Genomic DNA, 25325 nt, shown 5'->3' with positions numbered 1-25325 from the left:
AGGTTCAAGAGATTCTCCTGCCTCAGGCACCCGAGTAGATGGATTACAGGTGCGCACCACCACGCCTGGCTAATTTTTGTATTTTTAGAAGAGACGAGGTTTCACCATGTTGGCCAGGCTGGTCTCGACTTCCTGACTTCAGGTGATCCATCCGCCCAGGCCTCCCAAAGTGTTGGGATTACTGTCGTGAGCGACCGCGGCCGGCCTTGATAATTTTTAACTGAAACTGTATAAGTAAGCAGACTGTAGACTCTTGCCCTATTTTCAAAACTGCAGAAGCATTGCTAGCGTCTTATTAAAATTAAATCACTTCTCGGTAACAAGAGTTGGACCGGGTCCACAACAGATGTCATACCTTAGAATGAGTACCAAGCGCTTTACTTTTTAATCTTTAAGAGAATCTGTGTATTACAAACAAACATTTCCATAAACCAATATTTGATCGCAGCAAGTGTGTAATACTTTCTGGATCACGCCCATTTTCACATGCTGTTGGCTAATCAAAAACAAAAATCCCAGTTTGGGGTATGGCTTTATTTTCTAAAGCGGGCGTTGGGGGTGGGGGGGAGAATTAACAGACTTTCTCCTCCACGTCAAGCATGAAACGTGGTGCTTTGAAACCTGCTACCTGACACGCTGTGCACAACACAAGAGAAACTTACGATCTACGCCTATTAGAAGCGTCACGTCAGGAAATAGGTTTCTCCCGACCAAACTAAAAATAGCAACTCCGCCCACTCGTTCTCAACCCCTTTAGCCCGCTTTGTTTTTCTCCAGAGCACTCATCCATCACTAGTATTTTTATTGATTATTCCATGGTCCTTTCCTTCCTCCCAGACCTCCAGGCCGTAAGCATGGAGAGAGCCTGAGTCCCCGCGACCGCGTAGGGCAGCGTCGGAGTCAATCCGCGGGAACGCCTGTCACAAGATGAAAACACAGCCAAGAGGGGAAAGGAACAAAAAACTAGTTCAGATCCCCGTGAGGGTCACTTCCAGATCGGCCTGGCAGTACCTGGTACCGGGACAGGGCGGGCTCTTCATCGCCGCCGCCGGGGCCCCGAAGGCGAACGACTAAGAAGGAGCAGTCTTCTGCGTCCCACAGGAAGAGCTCTCCGCCGAGGCCAAAGACCACGTTCCTCGTCAGCAACTGCAGCGGCGGCGACGAAGGCAACGACGAAGAAGCTGGTTTCTCAGCTTCGGCTGGACTCTGGTTTTTCAGTCTCTCCCGGAGCCGCAAGAACACGACGTGGTTAGGAAGCCAGGTCTGCCACAGCTCGCCGTCGCCCACTGGCCCTTCAGCGGCCGCCATCTTGGCCCAACTGCTCTTCTCACTCCAGTTGCTCAGCCCGCCGCTGAGCGCAGCCAATCCGCGGCCGTCCACTCACTGCTTCGGCCAATCACCAAGCAGGCAGCCCGGAAGCTCGAGAGGCTCGTGCCAGGGGAGGGGCGAGGGCGAGGCCAGCCCACCGGGCAGGGGCGTCGCCAAGGGACACCCAATCACCATTATTTCTGAAGCCCAAGGGGGCGGGACGAGAAGTCAGCAGAATGGTGATGCTAGTGGAAGTCTAGCACCTGGGGAGAGACAGACTTGTGTATCTAATTGCCTATTGGACACCTCCATCTGGGTAAACTCAGGCATCCAGAACTTTCCCTCAAGATTTACTTCCCTCAGTGCAGGTTGGGCTGGCCTCACACATTTCGCCTGGATGCCTAAATCTGTTTCCACATGGGGCCGGGCGGTAATACAACACTTCCCAGAATACCCTGCGATCCAAGAGCGGTCTGCACGCGGAAACTACAACTCCCAGGGGTCTGTGCGCGCCGTCAGGGGGCGGGGCTTGCGGCCTTGTCTCCCGCGGAGAGGAGATGGCGGAGTCATCGAGGTCCCCCCGCCGCTCCTTGTACAAATTGGTGGGCTCGCCGCCTTGGAAAGAGACTTTCCGGCAGGTGGGTGTGGGGTTTGCGCCGTGGTCACTATCTCAGTCCGTCCCGGCGACCGCCGTCTTCCCTGCCTTCGCCTTAGCCCTGCTGGGTGGAGCAGGTGCCAGTGCGTGCCTGGTCTGTGGAAGCGGACCTCAAACCCAGGCCTCCTGACTGTAGAGTGTGGGATTAGCCCGGGTCGGCCCAGTCCTAGAAAGCCTTGTTTTTGGATTCGGTTTTGTTTTGATTTAAAGTGTGGTCATGACATCACCCTTTGCACCTCTGCAGTAACACTATCTACTGTTGCTGCGGAGGTGGCCGCCGAGAGAGACACTTTGCCTACGTTCGTCTTGTGAGATAGAGATGATTTCTATTCTAGAGAGTAGTAAACCGAGGCTTAGAAGAGCGCTCCACCTCAGTTCTGGCCTCTTCTGGACACAGTGTGGTTGCTAGTAAGTAATGTCCAAGAAAGGAACCCGACGCAAGAAAGATAGCAGATATAGCAGTTTCTCAGCCTTGACAATGGACATTTTGAGGGAGATATTTACATGTTGTGGAGGGCTGTTTAAGCCACATCTCGGGCCTCTACCCACTAGATGCTAATAGTCCTATAACTAGAATTGTGACAACCAAAAATGTCTCCAAGCATTGCCAAATGTTCCTTGGCGGACAGAACCTCCCTGAGTTCAGAAACGTTGCTGTGCAGGAAGGCTGTTACCCAGCCATATCTAGAGTAGCAAGAATTTGGAAGGAATATAAATGTTGTGTAATAGGACATTGGATGCTGAGAGATTATGCACACAACCATTAAGGAAACTGGCAAGCTAGAATAAAAAATATGGTTATATGTAAATACATGTACAAAGCATTGTAGTTTTACGTATCTCTACAGAGGAATATGCAAAAGTAACACTAGTTAGTATTATCATTGAAATTTTGTGTCTGTAAACTTCCTTTAATGTTTTCCCAACTACTGTAAGAGTGTTTTTTAAAAGTAGAAATGCTTTTTTTTTTTTCCTCCCCATGTTGCTCTTTTTTCCCAGAGATGCCTGGAGAGAATGAGAAACAGCCGGGACAGGCTCCTAAACAGGTACCGCCAGGCTGGAAGCAGTGGGCCAGGGAATGCTCAGAACACCTTTCTAGTGCAAGAGGTGATGGAAGAAGAGTGGAATGCTTTGCAGTCAATGGAGAATTGTCCAGAAGACTTGGCTCAGGTCAGGCTGGGCTATGTGTTTTCAGGAGGACTCCACCCAGAACGGCTACTGTCCTCTTTTACTTGTTTACTCGAGTCCCCTAAACCCACCATTCCCCTACCCCCATTTAGAATTCAACAGCTTTTTTTTTTTTTTTTTTTTTGGTGAGACGGAGTCTCGCTCTGGCACCCAGGCTGGAGTGCAATGGCGCCATCTCGGCACACTGCAAGCTCCGCCTCCCGGGTTCACACCATTCTCCTGCCTCAGCCTCCCGAGTAGCTGGGACTACAGGCGCCCGCCACCATGCCCGGCTAGTTTTTTGTATTTTCAGTAGACACGGAGTTTCACCATGTTAGCCAGGATGGTCTCGATCTCCTGACCTCATGATCCACCTGCCTCCACCTCCAAAAGTGGTGGGATTACAGGCGTGAGCCACTGCACCCGGCCTAGAATTCAACAGCCTTAACCCAGGCTTTTCTACCCTTAATGTTAGACTTGTCTAGATGAATTGTTCTGAAATACCAGACTGTAGATCTGCTCATCATTGCAACATCATAATTTATGAAACTAAAAAGAAAGAAATTTCATTTCTTGCCTCCACCCTTGGAAATTATGATTTAGTAGGCATAGGCTAAGAATCTCTTTCTTTCTCTCTTTTTTTTTGTCTTGCTCTGTCGCCCAGGCTGGAGTGCAGTGGCAAGATCTCGGCTCACTGCAGCCTCCACCTCCTGGGTTCAAACGATTCTCCTGCCTCAGCCTCCCAAGTAGCTGGGATTACAGATGTGTGCCACCATGCCTGGCTATTTTTTTTTCTGTTTTTAGCAGGGATGGGGTTTCACCATGTTGGCCAGGCTGGTCTTGAACACCTGACCTCAAGTGATCTGCCCACCTCAGGAATCGCTTTCTAAAACGTTCTCCAGAAACTTTCAGATTCTAATCTCAGCCAGCGTTGGGAGCCATGTGTGGAAAAGATACCATTTATAGTGTATCAGGAAAAGCACTGGATTCGAAGTCAGGAGTTCCAGAATTTGAATCCTGGTTTGGCTATTGACTCTTCAGTCTGCCTCTCTGAGGTTTAGTTTTCACATTTATAAAATGAGAAGATCATGTTTTCAGCATTGTAAGGATTATGTAAGAAAATGCGGGCAACTGTTTGAAACCATCAACACACTGTGTAATAATAATGCATTATTCAGTGGCTTCTATGTGTCCTACAATACACCAATGTTTGCCATATATTACCACAATTAGTACTCACAGTAACCCTCTTAGATAGATTTTATTTCCACTTTACAGAGGCCAAAACTGAGATTTGCAGAGACTAGGAACTTTTCCTGTGATTACATAGCCTTAGAAGAAAATGTACCTAACTCCTACCCCATATCGTCTCTTCAAAAGTGGGTACCATTATTTTGTCACTGGGTAGTTGGGTCATTTGTTGATGATGTGTCAGCATGACAGCCTTACCCCACTGTCAGCATATTGTGCAGGAGGACTGGACTGATTCTGTCCGACAAATCTGGGTTCTTCAAGCCAGCCTCCAAGAATGAATCATCGTGGGGCTTGGTTGGTGATTAATACTTCAAACTTCTGATGCCTCCCCTTTCTCTTCCAGTTGGAGGAGCTGATAGACATGGTTGTACTGGAGGAAATTCAACAGGAGCTGATTGACCAAGGTAACCCCTAGGAGTAGTCCTTCCTTACCTGTATTTAGCTTCTCAAATGCTGTGACCTTTCCTCCAATCAGAATTAGTTCATAAGTCCCCTTTGTCTACCTCTATCGATCAAGTGTCCAAAAGGCTCCTTTTGCACTCTGACATCTTGGCTGTCTAGCTTCCCAATAATAAGGGTCTCCAGGGTGCTAGGCTTTGTGCTAAGAACTCATTTAATGATGCTGTTTTCTCCACGTGACTGCCCTGTAAGATAGTAGCATTAGAACAGAAGGTGGTGTTCTCATGCAGGTCATACAGCTAGTAAGTGGAGGAGATGGGAAGCAAAATCAGTTGTGTGAATCCAGTTCTCATGTTTCTTCTACCATCCTGCCTCTCTATTAATGGGTTAATAGTTCACTGAGGGTGGTGGCTTATGCCTGTAATCCCAGCACTTTGAGAGGCTTAGGCAGGAGTATTGCTTGAGGCCAGTTGAAGACCGTCATGGGCAACATAACAAGACCCTCTACAAAAGTAAAAAATAAAAAAGTTAGCTGAGTGTGGTAGCACATACTTGTAGCCTCCCTCATCCAGAAGGCTTAGGCAGGAGGATCACTTGAACCCAAGAGTTTAAGGTTATAGTGAGCTATAATCGTACCACCTCACTCCAGCCTGGCTGACAGAGTGAGATCCTGTCTCTTAAAAAATAAATAAATAAAAAGTAAACCTGCCACTTTACAGGATACAGTGACAGTGCGTGGTCTGATCCCTTGCCCTATTCATTTCAAGTGCCACATTTTCTCTTAACTCCCCAGGGCCTGTGAGCATCCACTGCTTGAGGGAGGTGTCCATAGCACTGTGTAGAGAGCATAATTTTGTACTTTATATAGTTAAGTCATTTTTTCCATGTAGCCCTGATTTGATTAGGCCTTGTGTTTTTTCTTTTCTTTTTCTTTTTTTTTGTGTTTTGAGACACGGTCGCTGCCCGAGCTAGAATGCAGTGGTGTGATCACAGCCCACTGCAGCCTTGACCTCCTGGGCTCAAGCGATCTTCCCACCTCAGCCTTCTGAGTAGCTGGGATCATAGACGTGTGCTACCACCCCTGGCTAATTTTTTTTATTAACTTTTTTTTTTTTTTTTTTTTTTTAGCTAAAGATGATTAAAACAAGACAAAAAATTATTTATGTATTTATTTTTTTGAGACACGTTCTTGCTCTGTTGCCCAGACTGGAGTGCAGTGGTGTGATCATGGCTCACTGTGGTTTCATCTTCCTAAGCTCAACCAATCCTCCCATCTCAGCTTCCCGAGTAGCTGGGACCACAGGTGTGCACCACCATGCCCAGCTAATTTTTTTTATTTTTTGTAGAGACAAGGTCTCACTATGTTGCCCAAGCTGGTCTTGAACTCCTCCCTGGTCTCATGTGATCCCCCCACCTCAGCCTGCCAATGTTTTGAGATTACAGGCGTGAGCCAACATGCCTATCCTAATTTTTTTTTTATTTTTTGTAGAGACAGGGTCTCACTGTGTTGCCTAGGCTGGTCTCAAACACCTGGACTCAAACCATCTTCCTACTTTAGCCTCCCAAAGTGTTGGGATTATAGACATGAGGCATGGCCCCCAGCCTTAGGCTTCTTTTTTTTTTTTTTTGAGATGGAGTCTCGCTCTGTCGCCCAGGCTGGAGTGCAGTGGCCGGATCTCAGCTCACTGCAAGCTCTGCCTCCCGGGTTCACGTTATTCTCCTGCCTCAGCCTCCGGAGTAGCTGGGACTACAGGCGCCCACCACCTCGCCTGGCTAGTTTTTTTTGTATTTTTTAGTAGAGACGGGGTTTCACCGTGTTAGCCAGGATGGTCTCGATCTCCTGACCTCGTGATCCGCCCGTCTCGGCCTCCCAAAGTGCTGGGATTACAGGCTTGAGCCACCGCGCCCGGCCAAGGCTTCATTTTTATGACCTGTAAAATGGAGATAATACCTTATACATTTGTTGTAAGGCTTAAATAACGTGTAGAAGACTTAGTGCATTGCCTGGCATATAGAGAGCTTTCAGTAATCAACAGCTATTGTTATGATGAGGCAAGAGCACAAACCCTTGAGTCATACCTCTAAGATTCACTTGGCTTTACCACTTTAATTTGTGTGGCACCGACCAAAGCACTTAATTTCCCTGTGCCTCAGTTTCTTCACCTTAGAAATAAGGATAATGGTGAAGAAGTTAATATATGTAAGGGACTTAAAATAGCATTTGACACATAAGTGCCATGCAAGTGTTAGTTGTTAATGATTGTTGCTGTTGACTCCAGTTAGACTGTAAATTCCTTATCATCTTTTTTAATTGATTTTCCCTTCCCCCCACCTACAAAACCTATCTTAGTGGTGAAACATAAGCCTCACCAAATGTTTATTTTGGGGCACATTTAATAAATCTGAAGTGACAAAGATTTACTGTGTTGTGCTGTACTCAGCCATAGGAACATTCTAAAGCAGAAGTTGGCAGACTTTTTGTGAAGAACCAGATAGCAAATACTTTAGACTTTACAGACCATGTGGTCTTTGGCATAACTCCTCAACTCCGCGGTTCTAGTGGAAAAGCAGTTATAGACACCACATAAACAAATAAGCATGACTGTAGTGTTCTGACCCCTTCCCTAATGTCTAGACTATGAGCTCAATAAGGGCAGGACAGTCTTTTTCATCTTTGTGCCCCTGTGACTAGCACATACTAGGTACTGTTGTATGTTTGCTGAATGAATGAGCACACAGATTCTGAGCAACACAGATTCCAAGTATGTGGACATACTTGGAAAGCAGATCTCTTTTGACTCAGCAGGTCGTCCTGGCATCAGAAATCAGTTCTCTCTTTTTTTTTTTTTGACACAGAGTCTCGCTCTGTCGCTCAGGCTGGAGTGCAGTGGCGCAATCTCGGCTCACTGCAACCTCCGCCTCCCGGGTTCAAGTGATTCTCCTGCCTCAGCCTCCCGAGTAGCTGGGATTACAGGTGCGCACCACATGCTGGGCGAATTTTTTGTATTTTTTAGTAGAGCTGGGGTTTCACCATGTTGGCCAGGCTGGTTTCGAACTCCTGACCTCAAGCCTGCCTCAGCCTCCCAAAGCGCTGGGATTACAGGCGTGAGCCACCTTGTCTGGCCAGCAATCAGTTCTCTTGGTCAGCTTTCCTTAGTTGCCTGTGGGACCCTGTCAAACCCTGTCTGTGCTCGTATGGCCTCTGGAGATGTGTGTGAAAATTGTCTCTTTGGCCCTTACCCTACTTTACCTCTTGTGCTCACAAAAGGGGGACAGAGAGGAGGGAGAGGGATCCAGCAAGATGAAGCCAGCCTGAGAGAGCAGTAAAAACCAGTGATGGCTGTTGTGGTTTTGCCCAAATCTTTTCCTTGTGTGAAGGAAGCCTTTGGCAGTGAAGCTTAGAATTAAATAGAGGGCAAGCTGAAGCACGGTGAAGCACTCCATCTGCCTTTGCCTTGCAGAGCAGTCCATCATCCGCGAGTATGAGAAGAGCTTGCAGTTTGATGAAAAGTGTCTCAGCATCATGCTGGCTGAGTGGGAGGCAAACCCACTCGTCTGTCCCGTATGTACAAAGTAAGAGTTTTGAAAACCTTTTCAGCATTATTTGTTCCCATTCCCCACTCCAAGGTGAATGGAATCTCTCCTGAGATTTGTTGCCTGAAAAGGTTTGGAGATCCAGTTCTGGTGGCCATGATGCTCTGGGATCCTAATTCTGCTTCTAGGTACAACCTGAGAATCACAAGCGGTGTGGTGGTGTGTCAGTGTGGCCTGTCCATCCCATCTCACGTGAGTGTTCCACACAAGATTTCATGATACTTTTTCCCACACGGATCTACTTTCTTGAAGATCTTCAAGCACTGTCTTGGAGCCCATTGTGCATATTTCTTCCCAGTTTTATGTTCAGTGGTGTCACATTGGTAGCTTCAAATCAGCCATGGTGAGAATATCTATGGCATGAAAATTGGCAAACAGTACATATCAGGGTTTTTAGGGCCCTGGAGAGCTACCACTGCTTAAGGTTTTTATGGAGACCTCAGCTTGGGATTGGAAACGCCTGTATCTGACGTTTCATAAAAATTTTCTATAAATGAAGACATACCTAATTCAGAATGTAAGCTTTAGTAATCTTTTTTTTTTTTTTTTTTTTTTTTTTTGGAGACAGTCTTACTCTGTCACCCGGGCTGGAGTACAGTGGCATGATTTTGGCTCACTGCAACCTCTGCCTTGTGGATTCAAGTCATTCTCCTGCCTCAGCCTCTCAAGTAGCTGGGATTACAGGTGCCTGCCACCACGCCTGGCTAATTTTTTTTTTTTTAATTTTTAGTAGAGATGGGGTTTCACCATCTTGGCCAGGCTGGTCTCGAACTCCTGACCTTGTGATCCACCTGTCTCAGCCTCCCAAAGTGCTGGGATTACAGGCATCAGTCACTGCACCCGGCCTTCAGTAATCTTAAAATACAGAAAGAGCCCTTTTATCTGGCATGATGGGGACTGCAAGTTTGCCCGTTAATTGAGCAATTGGTTAAAGAGGCAAATTATAAAAATAAAATGTTTTATGGTAAGTTTCAAAAACATAAATTTATTTGCCAGCCTTTAAGTGGGGCCCTGCTGATTGGAGAGCTGAGTCACCTGTTTTATTTTTTATTTTATTTGAGACAGAGTCTCACTCTGTCACCCAGGCTGGAGTGCAGTGGTGAGATCTCTGCTCACTGCCACCTCCGCCTCCCGAGTTCAAGCGAATCTCTTGTCTCAGCCTCCTGAGTAGCTAGGATTACAGGCACGCACCACGACGCCTGGCTGATTTTTGTATTTTTAGTAGAGACGGGGTTTCACCATGTTGGTCACGCTGGTCTCGAACTCCTGACCTCAGGTGATCCGCCCGCCTCGGCCTCCCAAAGTGTTGGGATTACAGACATGAGCCACTGTGCCTGGCCAAGTCACCTTTTTTACATAAACTGAAGGGGTGGCCTGCCCCTCCACACCTGTGGGTGCTTCTCGTTAGGTGGAATGAGAGACTTGAGAAAAGGAATAAGACACAGAGACAAAGTAAAGAAAAGCGGGGCCCAGGGGACTGGTGCTCAGCTTACACAGGACCCACACCGGCACCGGCCTCTGAGTTCCCTTAGTATTTATTGATAATTATCTTTACCATCAAAAAGATAAGGGAGTGGCTGGACAATAGGATCATTGTAGGGAGGAAATCAGCAGTAAGACATATGAACAAAAAAATCCTTGTAACATGAATAAGTTTAAAGGAAAATGCTGTGCCTTGAGATGCATATGCGAACATCTCCATAAACCTTTTAGCAGTATTGCTCCAGCAAGCCCCACCTTATTCCTAAAGGCGGTTTTCTCCTTACTCAGTAAACAAAGCACACAAAGGGTTTTACCGGAGATGTTCCATTGCCCAGGGAGGGGCAGGAGACAAATGTTTTTCTTTTTCTCTTTCTTGAGATTTAAGAGAATGGTGATGACCTTTAACCATAAGCAGCCTTTAGGCACTTGTTTAACAAAGCACATTCTGCACCGCCCAAAATCCTTTTAACCTTAAGTCACCACAGCACATGTCTCTTGCAAGGACAAGGTTGGGGGTAGGGTCACAGATTAACAGCATCTTAAATACAGAACTAAATGGAGTCTCTTATGTCTACTTCCTTCTATATAGACACAGTAACAGGCTGATCTCTCTTTTCCCCACATAAACAACTCTTATAATACATAGTCCAGAGTTTACGATTTTAATTTTGTAAAGTGGATCAAGAAGCTGAGTATGCAACTTTGGAATTTTTCTCCCCCATCTTTTACCTAATTCTATGGCTCTTTTTCTTTCTTCCGTTTTTTATTTTTATTTTTTTTAAGCAGCTCATCTTTTTGTTTCCTAAACTTTCCACTTATTATAAAAATAAAACTTCATGGTTATTCCCTCGTATTATTGCTTTACATAATAAGTAATTAGCGTTACTGAGTTACAGTATCAAGTTCAAGTAACTCAAGCAGACCTGGGAGCATATACTGCTAGTTGTTGGTAAGGATGCACTCAGCTGGTGGGGGCAGAGGCAGAGGAAGGCTGGAAAGTAGCCTACAACCTCTTAGTGTTCTTTCTGCTGTGAGTGGCCATCAGTGTGTTTTACAGCAGGAGTAGAGGGCATTGGTTAAACTGGAGAGGCAGTTAAATGGAGATTGGTTAAGAGATCTTGGTACAGTCGGCCGGGCACGGTGGCTCAAGCCTGTAATCCCAGCACTTTGGGAGGCCGAGATGGGTGGATCATGAGGTCAGGAGATCGAGACCATCCTGGCTAACACGGTGAAACCCCGTCTCTACTAAAAAAACAAATACAAAAAACTAGCCGGGCATGGTGGCAGGCGCCTGTAGTCCCAGCTACTCGGGAGGCTGAGGCAGGAGAATGACGTAACCTGGGAGGTGGCGCTTGCAGTGAGCCGAGATCCGGCCACTGCACTCCAGCCCAGGCGACAGAGCGAGACTCCATCTCAAAAAAAAAAAAAAAAAAAGAGATCTTGGTACAGTCATGGGCCCAAGAGTGTCCGTAAGGCTCCAAGGAATCAAGCCGTCACAGTGAGCCACAGTTATATTGGTTGGCATGAGGAATGAGGATTTTCCATCTGTTGGCTATCAAGTCACTGAGAGGAGGTTGAACTTTTTTATTTTTTAGACTTCTGAGTTGACAGAGCAGAAGCTTCGTGCCTGTTTAGAGGGTAGTATAAATGAGCACAGTGCACATTGTCCCCACACACCTGAATTTTCAGTCACTGGAGGAACAGAAGAAAAGTGCAGTCTTCTCATGAGCTGTCTGGTAAGCCTCTCCTGGGACGCAGTCTGTGGTAAGAGGGGCCTGTGCTTGGTTTTATTCCTGCCTCGATAGAAATAATGACCTAGAAACAGGTAAATGTTTAATGCAGTGTATTATCTGAGGAATTTACTCCATAGAAAAGTGAAGGTAACAAGTCATGTCGACTCAAAGGCCAGTCAGAAAGGAAGAGGCAGCATAGGATCATGGCAAGAGGATTGGTCTGGGAGTTAGGACGTGTGGCTCCATACCTTCTCCTGATAGATCAGCACGGTGGTTTTGGATTCAGCTGGTCATTTCATCGTCATAAGACCCAAATAGGCCATGCTGGCATCACTTTTGCAGAAGGAAACAGGGCAGAAAGCATAGCAGGGCAGCCTTAAGTTTGTCTGTCGGTGGAATTTTCACAGGTCCAAGGGCTAGTCGCTAGCCTGAGTGACAACTGAGGTGTGAGGGCTGGGAACACAAGTGGGTATGGGAACCACCTGTCTTAGAAGCGTGCTATAGGAACCAGTATCTCTCATAATCCATTTATCTATCTATGTATATATATGTGTACATGTGTGTGTATATATATATATATCATACAAACACACATAAAACCAATATGATATATATTATTATTGCTTTTAGATCCCAGGCAGGGGGAGCCTTGGGATTAGGAGCACACTGTACTTCAGGTAGTTCATAGCCATGGCCTTCTGCTGGGTGTTTAGAGTTCCTTCATGGCCCTCTCATTGCAAATGCAAGTAACCTACAGGGGTCATTTTTATTATAAGCAACATTGCCTAGTAACAGCCATTTCACCTTTATCAAGTTTCTTCCATAGGTATTTAATTCTACTCATTCATTAAAAAAACAATGAATTGAGGACTCATTAAAATTGAGAAATACACATCTCTCATGGAGCTCAAGCCTTGGGTTGATAGTAAGAGAACAGAATAAACAGGCAGTACCCTGGAGAGCTGTAGTGGGAGGGCTTATGGGAGTTCAGAGGAGGGTGATCTCCTTTATGGTGACACCTTCCTGGAGGAGGCATTTAATTTGGCCTTGAAGCGTGGAACCGATCTGGACAGACTTGGAGATCTGGCGAGTTGTGGGGGTAGAGCTTAAGTGGGAGATCCCCACATAGAGGAACAAGGCAGAGAAGCAGAAAACTGGAGTGTATACAAAGAGCATCTTGTTCTACTTCGCTGGAGCATTAGGTTCATGAGGGAGAGAGGATAGTTCCTGTTAGGAATAGGAAACAGATTCAGAGAAGTGATGTCATCTGGCCAAAATTTTACTACTAATAAGCGATAGAGCTGGTGTTAGACCCCAGGTCTTTGTGCTTCCAGTGCCCCTGCTGTTTCCTGCTCCAGGCTCCGGCCTTGGTGGAAGGAAGCCATTTTCCATCAGCTTGTGTGGAAAGAGATACAGCAGGTGAAAGTTTAAATAAAACACCTCACTACTTCCTGTTGACTACAGGCATATGTTCCCTTCTGTTCCAGCTCTCTAGCACTGGTTGCAGATGCTCAAATATGCAGTGCCTTCAGGCCTCTGTGCTGTTGTTCATGCTGTTCTGTCTGAATGCCTTTGACTCCTCCCACTACATTTAAGCATCATTTGCACAGATATTTATTGAGCACTACAATATGCCACATACTTCATTCACCTGATTCCTCACAAGGAATTGGCCAGTCTCAGCCAGGCACAGTGGCTCATGCCTGTAATCCTAGCACTTTGGGAGGCTGAGGTGGGCAGATCACCTGAGGTCAGGAGTTCAAGACCAGCCTGGCCAACATGGTGAAGCCCCATCTGTACTAAAAATACAAAACTTAGCTGGGCATGGCGGTGGGTGCCTGTAATCCTAGCTACTCGGGAGGCTGGGGCAGGAGAATTGCTTGAATCCAGGATGTGGAGGTTGCAGTGAGCTGAGATTGCGCTGCTACACTCCAGCTTGGGACACGGAGTGAGACTCTGTGTCAAAAACAGAATTGGTGGCCGAGTGCGGTGACTCACGCCTGTAATCCCCACACTTTGGGAGGCTGAGGCGGGCAGACCATCTGAGGTCAGGAGTTCAAGACCAGCCTGGCCAATATGATGAAACCCTGTCTCTACTAAAAATACAAAAAAATTAGGTGTGGTGGCGCACGCCTGTAATCCCAGCTACTCGGGAGGCTGAGGCAGGAGAATCGCCTGAACCCAGGAAGCAGAGGTTGCAGTGAGCGGAGATTATGCCACTGCTCTCCAGCCTGGGCAACAAGAGCGAAACTCCATCTCAAAAAATAAAAACCAAACAAAAAAAGAATTGGCCAGCCTGAGAAGTCTGTTCCTTTGGAGTCTGTGTTACCATTTGCAACAAACCTAATGAGGGCTGGCAGAGGGGAATTGGCCAGTCTCTCCTTGGGCTTCCACCATACCTCATGCCGTGTCATCTGTAACAGTGTTGCAGTTACCTGCTCATGTCTGTCCTTGAGGGCATGGCCCATATTTATTTTTGCTCCCAGCGCTTGGCATATAGTAATAAATACATGCTTAATATGTTTGTACAGATGAGTTAAGGTGGAGGGAGGAGAGTTGAAGAGGGCACAGGTCAGCTGGCTTTGGCTTCTTAGTAAGGTGAACATTGAGTCATCTACACAGATTAAAATGGTAGCAGAGCTGGAGTGTACAGCTCCTCGAGTAGGAAAGTCCCCTTAAGTGTGAAAGACCAAATGCTGGCGGGTGGATGAGAAGGGCAATTAAAGGGTAAGCGGAAGATTGCCTAATTGCCAAGTGTACAGCTTCAGCTCAGCATATAATTATGGACCCCAGTTATCCACTCACCTAACCGTCAGTGTCCTGTGGCTCAGAGCAGCAGTGAAGCTCAGTGGGAGGTGAGGTTTGGAAGGTGAGTGCTGTGTAGCAGTCTTGGAGATCATAGTTGTCAGTGCTGGCTCTGGGGCGGGCAGGGAGACCATTGTTGGGTAAGTGAGGGGTGAGGGGAGGCGGGGTTCACAGCAAATACGAGAAACACAGCCAGGCGCTGTGGTTCACACCTGTAATCCCAGCACTTAGGAAGGCTGAGGTGGGTAGATCACTTGAGGCCAGGAATTCAAGACCAGCCTGGACAACATGGTGAAACCTGGTCTCTACTAAAAATACAAAAATTAGCTGGGCCTGGTGGCTCGCACCTGTACTCCCAGCTACTTGGGAGGCTGAAGTGGGAGGATGGCTTGAGCTCAGGAGGCAGAGGTTGCAGTGAGCTGAGATGGCGCCTATTGCGCTCCAGCCTGGGTGACAATGAGATTGAGCCTCAAAAAATCAAAAAACAAGAAACAGGAGGGGGAAAGACAAAATTGTATTCTGTAGGTTCCGAGTTCAACATTTGGAAAGGTAGACATTTGGAATGCTGTAGTTCACTAGACCTTTGGTTTTCATTTAAGGGGGACTCAAGGACCATTGTGTTAGAATCCAGTGAAGTCAGGATGTAGGGAAGCTCAGCACAGATGGCTGAGGATGTGTTGGAAAATATGGATGGGTTACAGAAGATGGCACTATATTACAAGACTTAGGAGTATTTTGGATGTGACGGTGCTCAGGTGGTGGTCATGGAATAGAATATGCTAAACCACCTATTAGCAGGGTTACAGTGTCTTTTAGAGAAAGCCAAATATATTACCTGTGAAAGTGGTAAGAAACAAGGGTCACCTATTTATGCCTACTGTTTTGTTATTGGAATGCTAAGCCTGAGGGCGTTATTGATCCCCTACTGCTCAAGGTCATCGCCAAGGTCTGATTTTTCACACAAAAAAATTTGCAACCTCCGGCATAAATTGGTTAAGGACAGATGATTCCTTAGCATAGTGGAGGGGCTGAGCCACCAAGGAGTCGGGAGCCAGTTTTACACTCAGGTGCCTACTGATCATATTACAGATCAACGGGAAGACGTTTTCTGCCCGTACTGATCACGCATGGTTGGTACCTCCCGTGATATGTACCTGCTTCAATCTTGTGTAGACTTGGAGTCTCATCTTCCTGCTGGGCTCTAAAAGCTCCAAGCTACCAAGAGTTTGAATACAATCTTTGTGGTCAGTAGTTTCCTGAGGGTGAGGATGTTTGATTAGTTCATCTACAGGATTTGATCTTAGCTTGAAGACTGTTGATGCTGACGGTTTCCAGGACAGTTGTTTGAAGGCTGCAGGACAGAGGTCCAGCAAAGCCAAAGAGGGGCGGTCATCGGTGGCCTTCATGACAAATTACACAACTGAACTAATTCAAACTGGACTCAGGAGACCTCATCTAATGTGTAGAATTCTCATTGATTACAACTTTTAACTATGTATCAGATGTCTTTCATGACTAGAATACAATTTAAGCTAATTCTTCTCCTGTTTAAACCTAGGCCTGTGATACTTGGGCTGTGATCCTCTAGAGCCAGCGTGGACTCACATCATTCTACGGGTTGAAAACAACTCACTCCCTGAGGAGCCTTGTACATACAAGCCTTTTATTTATAACTTATTTTGTATTTAAACTTTTAACCGATACTGCAGGAAAAAACACTTTCCCGACATCTCCGTTCTTGGTCTTTTGTGACGCAGGCTGAAGCGGGAGGAACATAATAGATACACTGCTTTGGAGGAGATAAACCAATTTTATGTCTATCATGTTATACAAAAATCTAGAAATAATAGATTTGTACAGGAAAAATGGTAATAAATGAGCGCGCAAAACATATAATTTAAATTTGGTGTTTTTCCCCATGATATTAGGATGATAATCATTTCAAAGCATACGTCTAGCTTCAGAGTAGGACTTGTTCACTGGCCAGAGCTTGCCATGAAACTATGGCTTTCAGCGTCTGTCTGCTCTACTGCCTCCTGACAAAACTCTTGAGGTCTTCAAGAAAACTAATGTATTCCTGGTGCTCCAGGGCTGTGCTGAGCTCCACCAACTCATCTGCAAAAGTGTTGTCCACCCCTCGGTCCGCTAAGGAAATCCATTAGGTGGTCATATAAGGCCTGCAAAGAACAACATTTACTAGTTAAAAAAAAAAAATCTGTAATGAACATTAAAATGTTTCTTTCTCCCCTTGAACTAGCACCCTTCCTTCCAAGGCCCAAAAGGTTCCCCCATCTTATCAAGCACTCACCCAGTCCAAGGAATCTGTGTTGAGTGTATAATTAGTATCCTTCCATTCAGACTCGCCACTGGACTGAAAGCTAACTTCCCTGATAGAGAAGATGTCATTCTCAGCCTCGTCTTCTTGTCCAACCTGAGAAGAAACAATATTTGGGGAAACTGAAGGGTTCTCCAGGATAAACCAGACTCACGCGAAGAAAGGGGGCCACTGACAGCATGAAACTGATCAGGTTTTAATAACCCTCTTCCCTCACTCCCCTCCTCTCCCCCCTTGCTGGGCTGGTCTAAGCTAGAAAGTCTTTAAATTTATGCTAAAAGGGACAGGAAGTTCCCAAGGGACACACTGTGATCCCCAGGGGCGCCAAGGGGCTAGCACTCCATCCTGCATACCTCATCCTCTGGATAATGACAGTCCAACACAAGGGCCTTCTTGCCATCATTCTTTAGAACTTCAACCACGAAATTGGGAGTTGATGTCAGTTCAGGCTGGGGAAACAAGAAGTCAGTGCATGCCACTGCTGGAAGGAGATGAAAGCCTGGATCAAGGATCTCTGTTCAGAGTCTCCGATAGCCACCATTAGGATGTTACGTAGCCATTTTAATAGTCTTATGCCATACTATTCCCAAATGAAGAGCTTGATCTCACTTCTGTTGGCACCCTGCTTGTTTAAGTAACACACTGGGTTTTCAATTAAGGAATCTGGATACCAGCCTCCTCAGCTATGTGCCAATTAACTAAGTTTGTATCAGTTCCTTAACATTCCAAGCCTTTTCCTCCACCCATACACTGCAAAGCTTTCCTAAAGTTTCAAGATTCCAGCTTGACTGTTCCAGGAGTCTTCATAAGGGACCAGGGTCAAAGGCTGGGGAACCTGGCCATCCTTATGGCTGAATAACAGCAGCAGCTTTTCCTCTGATATGAAGCTCTGGGAGCAGACTGGGTCCAATGTCAGGGAGATGCTAGTTGGGGTGGCTGGGAATGAAGCACACCAGAGAGCTGTGCCATCCACACCAGGTCATGACTCAACACTGTATTGATGGCTTTTGGGCAGAAGGTCTAGGGACTCTGTGGCCCTCATACTGGCTGGTTACCAGGCTGGGCACAGCACTTCCTAAAATGTCTGAAGAGTAGCCATGATCCAGTTAAAGTCTCTTATGCCCCTGGCATTCTTTTTTTTTTGAAACAGACTGTTGTTCTGTTGCCAGGCTGGAGTGCAGTGGTGTGATCTCGGCTCATTGTAACCTCTGCCTCCCGGGTTCAAGCAATTCTCCTGCTTCAGCCTCCTGAGTAGCTGGGACTACAGGTGCCTGCCACCACGCCCAACTAAGTTTTGTATTTTTAGTAGAGATGGGGTTTCACCATGTTGGCCAGGATGGTCTCGATCTCTTGACCTTGTGATCTGCCCGTCTCGGACTCCCAAAGTGCTGGGATTACAGGCATGAACCACCACATCTAGCCTGCCCCTGGCATTCTTATCTTGGTTAAATGGCTGTTGTGTATTACCAGCTTGTGACTGATACGTTAGGAACATTCCTCACATGCAAACACACCAAATGATAACCTCCAATATAAAAAATCTCCCCATAGGCCGGGCGTGGTGGCTCACGCCTGTAATCCTGGCAATTTGGGAGGCCAAGGTGGCTGGATCACTTGAGGTCAGGAGTTTGAGGCCAGCCTGGCAACCACGGTGAAACCCTGTCTCTACTAAAAATACAAAAATTAACCAGGTGTGGTGGCACACGTCTGTAATCCCAGCTACTCAGGAGGCTGAGGTAGGGGAATCGCTTGAACGTGGGAGGTGGAAGCTGCAGTGGGCACAGATCGCGCCACTGCACTCCAGCCTGGGCAATGGAGTGAGACCTTCTCTCAAAAACAACAACAAAACTCCCTATCATGGGAAAGGTTGAGAACATTTCCTTTCCATTAAGAGAACACTGCCAAACTACTAAGCCTGAGCTGGCAGACAGCAACGTATTTTGCCCCTGGAAAAAGGAAGAGGGCCACAGTCCTGTTAAAGCTGGCCAGAAACCACTGATTCCTCCTGCCTCAGGCTCCTGCATAGCTGGAACCACAGTCGTGCCATCATGCCCAGCTAATTTTTTTTTTTAAACTTTCGTAGAGGCAGGGTCTTGCCATGTTACTCAGGCTGGTCCTCCTGGCCTCAAGGGATCTTTCTACCTTGCCCTCCCAAAGTGCTGGGATTTAGGCGTGAGCCATGCGCCTGGCCTTACAGGAAAAAAAAATATTTTTTTTTTTGAACGAGCAAAGAAAAACGCTCCTTCTCTAAGTCCCAGGGACAGCCTGTCAGAACTGAGGTAAAAGCTGATCATAGTGTTAAGCTTACCTCCTGTTCTTCAACCTTCTGCCCGTGCGAGGGTTCCTCCTCACCATCAAATGTTGGTGGGATGCTGTTGTTAATGTTGAAAGTGACAGTGATTCTAGAAGGGCAAGAGAAAACGTAACAGACAAGGCATCATTTTAACTGAGTAGGTTAACACACAAACATGGAGGCCTGCTACAGTTACGGGCAGATCACAAGGTCAAGAGATCGAGACCATCCTGGCCAACATGGTGAAACCCCATCTCTACTAAAAATTTTGTAATTTCTAAATTTTGTAATCTACTAAAAATTTCTACAGTTACATTGAAACAATGTCTCTATCCTAGCTGGCTGAATTATATGCAGAACTTCAAACAAGCTACGTGCCTACATCCAGTCCTCAGTGATTCAGCAGGTCTGAAGTGTGCCTACCATGCACCAGCTGCTGGAAGCCAAAGCTGGCCTCAGTTTCTCTCAGCCAAACAAGTCATGCATGGTTACTCCCAACAGGGCCAGTACCCCAGGGCTGCCATGTGTTGACTGGGCATCTCATGGCCACAAGCAGCTGACACTGCCCACCCCGGTCTTTCCAGGGAATCCTTGGTAAAAGTAAGGACCTGAGAGGCTAGTGAGATGGAACAGAAGCCCCTTTAGGAGCCTTTCCCCATAAGAAAATTTGCCCTGCAAGGAAAGGAAGAAGGAGCAATGGAGGGTTGCATCTGTTAAACACCGAGAGCAGCCCTGGCCCCGGGAAGGGGATGCCTCACAAAGAAAAAAAGGCTGTAGTAGAGAGTCATCCTTCAGAGTACTTGTGGGAAGTTTTATCATCACAAAGCAGGCCAGAGACACCAACTAGCGACCATTTTAAGGTGCAAGAAGCCACACCTGACAAATCATGTTCCAAAGTTTGAGTCAAAATTCCTGGGAGATAAAGTTTAGAACCAGAACTGCTGGACTATGCAACTCTGGCAGGCACTGTTCCATACAAGAGTACATGAACATGAAGTGCCACCCCCTCGACTTGTGCTAACTAGCTGCTTTGCCAGGAAGTCACCTTTCCATAGCAACAGAAGCAGTCTGAGGTTGACACAATCGGTCTAATTCCAACTGTGCTGACCAAGCTGAGCTCCTGGGCACAGAAATGGAATGATGTTCGTCAGAGCATTATTTTTAATGGCCCCCAAATAGCTATGAAAACCTTGTGCAAATGGTTTTTAGGTGAGATTACAGAAGACACAATTGACCTGTGTAGGGAAAACCACACTACACAATAGCCAAGAGAATTGAGACCCTACTTCACATCATACTCAAAATGAATCACAGACCTCAACTAAGAGCTAAAACTAGAAAACTCTGAAAAAATTAAGGCATAAATCTTTACAACCTTGGGCAAGGCAGTGGTTTCTTAGATGTGACACTAAAAAAGCACAAGTTGCACTTGGTGAATTAGAAGCAAAGTAAAAAATAAATTAAAAAAGCACAAGCAACCAAAAAAATAGGTCAACTGAACTTCCTCAAAATCAAAAACTTTTGTGTCAGAGGACATTACAAAGAAAGTGAAAAGAAAACCCACAAGATGAGGAACAATACTTGCAAATCATTAATTTGATAAGCTCATTATACCCAGAAAAACTAAATAATTCTTTTTTTTTTTTTTTGAGACAGAGTCTTGCTCTGTCGCCCAGGCTGGAGTGCAGTGACGTTATCTCGGCTCACTGCAACCTCTGCCTCTGGGCTTCACACCATTCTCCTGCCTCAGCCTCCTGAGTAGCTGGGACTACAGGCGCCCGCCACTACACCTGGCCGATTTTTTGTATTTTTAGTAGAGATGGGGTTTCACTGCATTACCCAGGATGGTTCTGATCTCCTGACCTCGTGATCTGCCTGCCTCGGCCTCCCAAAGTGCTGGGATTACAGGTGTGAGCCACCGTGCCCTGTCAAAACTAAAGAACTCTTACAACCCAACAATTAAAAATGTAAACAGGCTGGGCAGGGTGGCTCACACCTGTAATCACAGCACTCTGGGAGACCGAGGAGGGCGGATCACGAGCTCAGGAGTTTGAGACCAGCCTGGCCAACATGGCGAAACCCTGTCTCTACTAAAAATACAAAAATTAACTGGACGCGTGCCTGTAATCTCAGCTACTCAGGAGGCTGAGGCAGGAGAATTGTCCAAATCTGGGAGGCAGAGGCTGCAGTGAGCCAAGATCATGCCACTGCACTCCATCCTGGGTGATAGCAAGACTCCGTGGGGTGGGGAGGAAGCTACAAATTGTATGACTCCATTTATATGAAACGTCCAAAAGAGGCAATCCATAAAGTAGCTTAGTGATTACCTGGGGTGGCTAGAGGGAGGAATAATGAGTGACTGCTAATAGGTATTGTTTGGGGATTGACAACAATGTTCTAGAATTAGGTAGTGGTAACCGATGCATAATTCTATGAGGACTAAGAATCACTTAATTTAATAAACTTCAATAAATGGGTAAATTTTATGCCATATAAATTAAATCACATTAAAGCTGTGATTTTAAAAAAGAATTATATATACATCATAAGGTCAATTATAAAGAAAATTCAATTTATTTATTTATTTATTATTTTTTTGAGATGGAGTCTTGCTCTGTCCCTCAGGCTGGAGTACAGTGGCGCCATCTCGGCTCACTGCAACCCGGGGGTTCAAGTGATTCTCCTGCCTCAGCCTCCTGAGTAGCTGGGACTACAGGCGCTTGCCACCACACCCTGTTAAAATTTTTAGTAGAGACAGGGTTTCAGTGTTAGCCAGGATGTTCTCGATCTCCTCACCTCATGATCTGGCGTCTCTGCCTCCCAAAGTGTTGGGATGATGGGCGTGAGCCACCGCGCCCAGCCTCAATTTAAAAATCTGGAAGATGCCAAATGTTTATCTGTGTAATGAGATTACGGATGACTATAATGCAGAAAAGTGTAAACACTTGTAACAGTTTAGGAGCAGGTAGGGCAGCTGACTTAGGTCACAAACTCCCCACCTCTGACGGCAGCCCTTACTACGGTGGAAACCCATCCTGTTACATGTAAGTTACATACCTTGCATTTTCACCCATGCTAAACATTAGGGAGCAGTGTGCTACTGTATCAGGGCTGTAAATCAGAGATCAAACTGATTCTGTCAGTACTTTTTTTGCGCTACATTTTTGTCTCCTTAGTAACCAGCCCACAGCAAATTTGTGTTCAGTGAATGGACTGCCTGGACCTTATGAAGCTGTCCAAATGAGTCCCTCACTCTCTTGAAAACCATTTATCCACACCTGAACTCAAGGCTCTTCTAGGGATGACCCAGGACGGGTCTTGCAAGATTAAGGGAGTGGGTGCCCTGGGATCCCCAGACCAGTACTTACTTTTCCCCGGCAACTTTCCGCACTAATTTCGCTTCGGTCCCATTCAGTTCCAGCTCCCAACCTCCAGACATCTTAGGGAGGGTTTTATGCTTCTGGATTTTTCTTTCCTCCTTAATTTCATCACTCAGGAAATCAACAAAAGCTTTGTCTCCTAGAAAAGAAATCCATATACATAAAAAGAAAAGCCAGTTAGTCTAAAACATAAAACTATTACCCTGGTTATCGCAGCCTGGACTCTCTGCTATTACGGTTACTCTAGAAGTCTCAGTCTCCTTATCTGTAAAAATACCATAAGGGAAGCTGAGCCTGATTCTGGAAAAGTGATTTCCAACAATGAACGCATTACCACCTTCCACTATAAAGCAGAAGAATTTCCAATCATCCTCTTCCACTTTCCAAACGATAGTTATATCGTATGCGACTTTCAAACACGACCTTGGGCTTTCCCAAAGGTCCACTTTCGAGAGAGTAAGACTAAGGATAAAGGTACCCTCTAGTATTTAATTTTATTCACCCCCCCTACCAACAGAAAATGAAACTGGTGGATAGGGGAGGTGGGGGGAATATGATCACACGTGGGTTTAACCCGCTGGTTGCCAATCAATGGAAAAATGTCCCAGACCTCGGAGATGGGTTGCAGGCCCCACTCCTGGTCTTTTTCCCTCCATGGATCGCAAACCACACCCCTGGCCCGCGTGCGCGAACCTCACCTTCAGTGTGCAGCAAGCCGCAGCCACAGCCACAGGCGCAGGGTCCTCGAGGCCGAAGGAGGCCCGGCCGCCGCTCGGAACCTGCACGCACGCTGAGTAGCCCGAAGGGCCGGGCGCGCAGCCGGGGCGCCGGCTGCAGGAGCTGCCGGAAAGGCGAGGCGGGCGCGGCAGCGCGGAGGCTGGGGACGGCGGAGCCCAGCACACGGGGCACGCAGCGCAGCAGAGGTAGCATCGCGGAAACCACTGCGAACACGTGCAGATGCAAAGGACAACCCAGGCCCAAGTACCCCGCGACCTAGCGCGCCGCCGGAAGCCCCGCCCTTGCCCGGAAGCGCTTCCCGCGCCGGCGCTCTGAGTACCTAAGGCCAGCAGGCGGAATAGCGCCCTCTGCTGGAGACCTCCGGTGCAGCCCGGGAAGCCTCGAATCCGGTTTCCGGAGCCTTTTTGCTGCGCTGGCCTGAGTCCGCTGTGCGAAGCTGTTTAATTCTTTCTAGTGGCCGCTTCCACTTACTGTTCTCAAAGCACGCCAGGCTTTTGGGCTGCGTGGAATGCACTCTTGTCTTTCCCCAGCTCTCACCAGCCCCTTACACGGTCACTTTCCTCTAGGAGGCTGTGGTGTTATATTATGTATTTATTGGTTTTCATCTCCAGTTCCTGGGTCTAACTCCCATAGCCCTTGTTACAGTGTTCTGTGATAATGCTGGGTGTGTTAGGCCTCAGGAAAGACTCTCTCCCCTTCTCCTGCCCTCCTTTCACCTGCCCCAATGCAGGACTCTAATCTCCCACATTTCTGATCATGGGTCTTAAGTCCCTTCCCACAGAAGGTCCCACCCTATACCCTGGGGGAAGGGATGCTGATGTCCAGAAGCTGCCATAAAAACCCATGAGGACAGGGATTGCAGAGCCTCTGATAGCTGAATACGTGGAGGTTCCTGGAGGGTGGTGGCCCAGGGACGACAAGGAAGCTTCGAGCTTCTTCCCCATTGCCCACCCTGCTCATCTCCTCATTGTGGGGAAAAGAGAGATCTTGTCTATATAGAAGGAAGTAGACATAAGAGACTCCATTTGGTTCTGTATTTGAGATGCTGTTAATCTGTGACCCTACCCCCAACCTTGTCCTTGCAAGAGACATGTGCTGTGGAGACTTAAGGCTTAATGGATTTTGGGCTGTGCAGGATGTGCTTTGTTAAACAAGTGCCTAAAGGCTGCTTGCCGGTTAAAGGTCATCACCATTCTCTTAATCTCAAGTAAGAGAAAAGCATTTGTCTCCTGCCCGTCCCGAGGCAATAGAACATCTCGGTGTAAAACCCGATTGTGTGCTTTGTTTACTGAGCAAGGAGAAAACCGCCCTTAGGAATAAGGTGGGACTTGCTGCAGCAATACTGCTAAAAGGTTTATGGCGAGTTTGCATATGCATCTCAAGGCCCAGCATTTTCCTTTAAACTTATTCATGTCACAGGGATTTTTGTTCCTATGTCTTATTGCTGATTTTCTACCTACAATGATCCTATTATCCTGCCACTTCCTTTTCTTTAAGATGGTAAAGATAATTATCAATAAATACTAAGGGAACTCAAGAGACTGGTGCCGGCGTGGGTCCTGTGTAAGCTGAGCACCGGTCCCCTGGGCCCCGCTTTTCTTTCTCTATACTTTATCTCTGTGTCTTATTTCTTTTCTCAAGTCTCTCGTTCCACCTAACAAGAAACACCCACAAGTGTGGAGGGGCAGGACACCCCTTCACCTCATCTGTACCCTTGGTCCTATCCTTTATATGAAACTGGTAAAAGTGTTTCCCTGAGTTCTGTGAGCTGCTCCAGTGAGTTAATACAACCCAAAGACGGGGGTCATGGGAACCCCAACTTGAAGCGGGTTGGTCGGAAGTTTCAGAGGCCCAGACTTGCCATTGCTGTCTGAAGGTGGGGGCGGTCTTCGGGACTGAGCCCTCAACCTATGGGATCTGACACTATCTCATGGGATCTGACACTATCTCCAGGTAGACAATGTTGGGATGGAATTGGAGGACACCCAGCTGGCATTTGCTGCTTAGTGTGGAGGGAAAAATCCCAAACCTTTGGTCACAGAACTCTTCTGTGCTGATTGTTGTAAGAGCAAAGGAAAAAGTCTGAGGGTTTTCCTGAAAGAGGCCTTCCTAGAACCTCCTTTTTTCCGTCGGCTCGGAACTCATGCTTGTGCGCCCCCAGCCCCTGTGCTTCATTCTCTTT

The 25325-nt window shown here is 46.8% G+C and overlaps 3 protein-coding genes across 8 annotated transcripts in view; 1 reads left to right on the top strand and 2 right to left on the bottom strand.

Moving 5' to 3' along the window:
• Positions 1 to 1537, bottom strand: part of NUP88 (nucleoporin 88) — a 36189-nt gene extending 34652 nt beyond the window's left edge. Inside the window, exon 1 of the mRNA XM_010355847.2 lies at positions 1012 to 1537. Within this exon, the coding sequence (XP_010354149.1) occupies positions 1012 to 1308 (297 nt within the window). The 5' untranslated portion in view covers positions 1309 to 1537. The remainder of the gene's footprint in view (positions 1 to 1011) is intronic.
• RPAIN (RPA interacting protein) lies at positions 1299 to 16290 on the top strand. Of its 6 annotated transcripts, XM_010355848.2 has the most exons (7): positions 1299 to 1946; positions 2963 to 3133; positions 4728 to 4788; positions 8245 to 8356; positions 8506 to 8569; positions 11455 to 11595; positions 15956 to 16290. In XM_010355848.2, the coding sequence occupies exons 1-7, from the start codon at positions 1866 to 1868 to the stop codon at positions 15983 to 15985; spliced, it is 660 nt and encodes a 219-aa protein (XP_010354150.1). In that variant the 5' UTR covers positions 1299 to 1865; the 3' UTR covers positions 15986 to 16290. The 6 variants fall into 6 exon arrangements, 3 of the variants coding, with proteins under 3 accessions (XP_010354150.1, XP_010354151.1, XP_010354154.1); XR_747093.2 differs by lacking the exon at positions 8245 to 8356 and having other exon boundaries at positions 15956 to 16288; XM_010355849.2 differs by lacking the exon at positions 11455 to 11595 and having other exon boundaries at positions 15956 to 16289.
• C1QBP (complement C1q binding protein) lies at positions 16041 to 23437 on the bottom strand. Its single transcript, XM_030923328.1, is given in 7 exon segments — positions 16041 to 16546; positions 16548 to 16574; positions 16706 to 16828; positions 17086 to 17181; positions 19041 to 19134; positions 22394 to 22544; positions 23104 to 23437. Coding segments are annotated over 7 exon segments (846 nt in total). The 5' UTR covers positions 23336 to 23437; the 3' UTR covers positions 16041 to 16423.
• Positions 23438 to 25325: the final 1888 nt, after the last annotated feature.

Source organism: Rhinopithecus roxellana, chromosome 19, assembly GCF_007565055.1.
Source record: "Rhinopithecus roxellana isolate Shanxi Qingling chromosome 19, ASM756505v1, whole genome shotgun sequence".
In the NCBI taxonomy this organism is placed as follows: domain Eukaryota; kingdom Metazoa; phylum Chordata; class Mammalia; order Primates; family Cercopithecidae; genus Rhinopithecus; species Rhinopithecus roxellana.
This window is presented reverse-complemented; position numbering and strand designations above follow the sequence as displayed.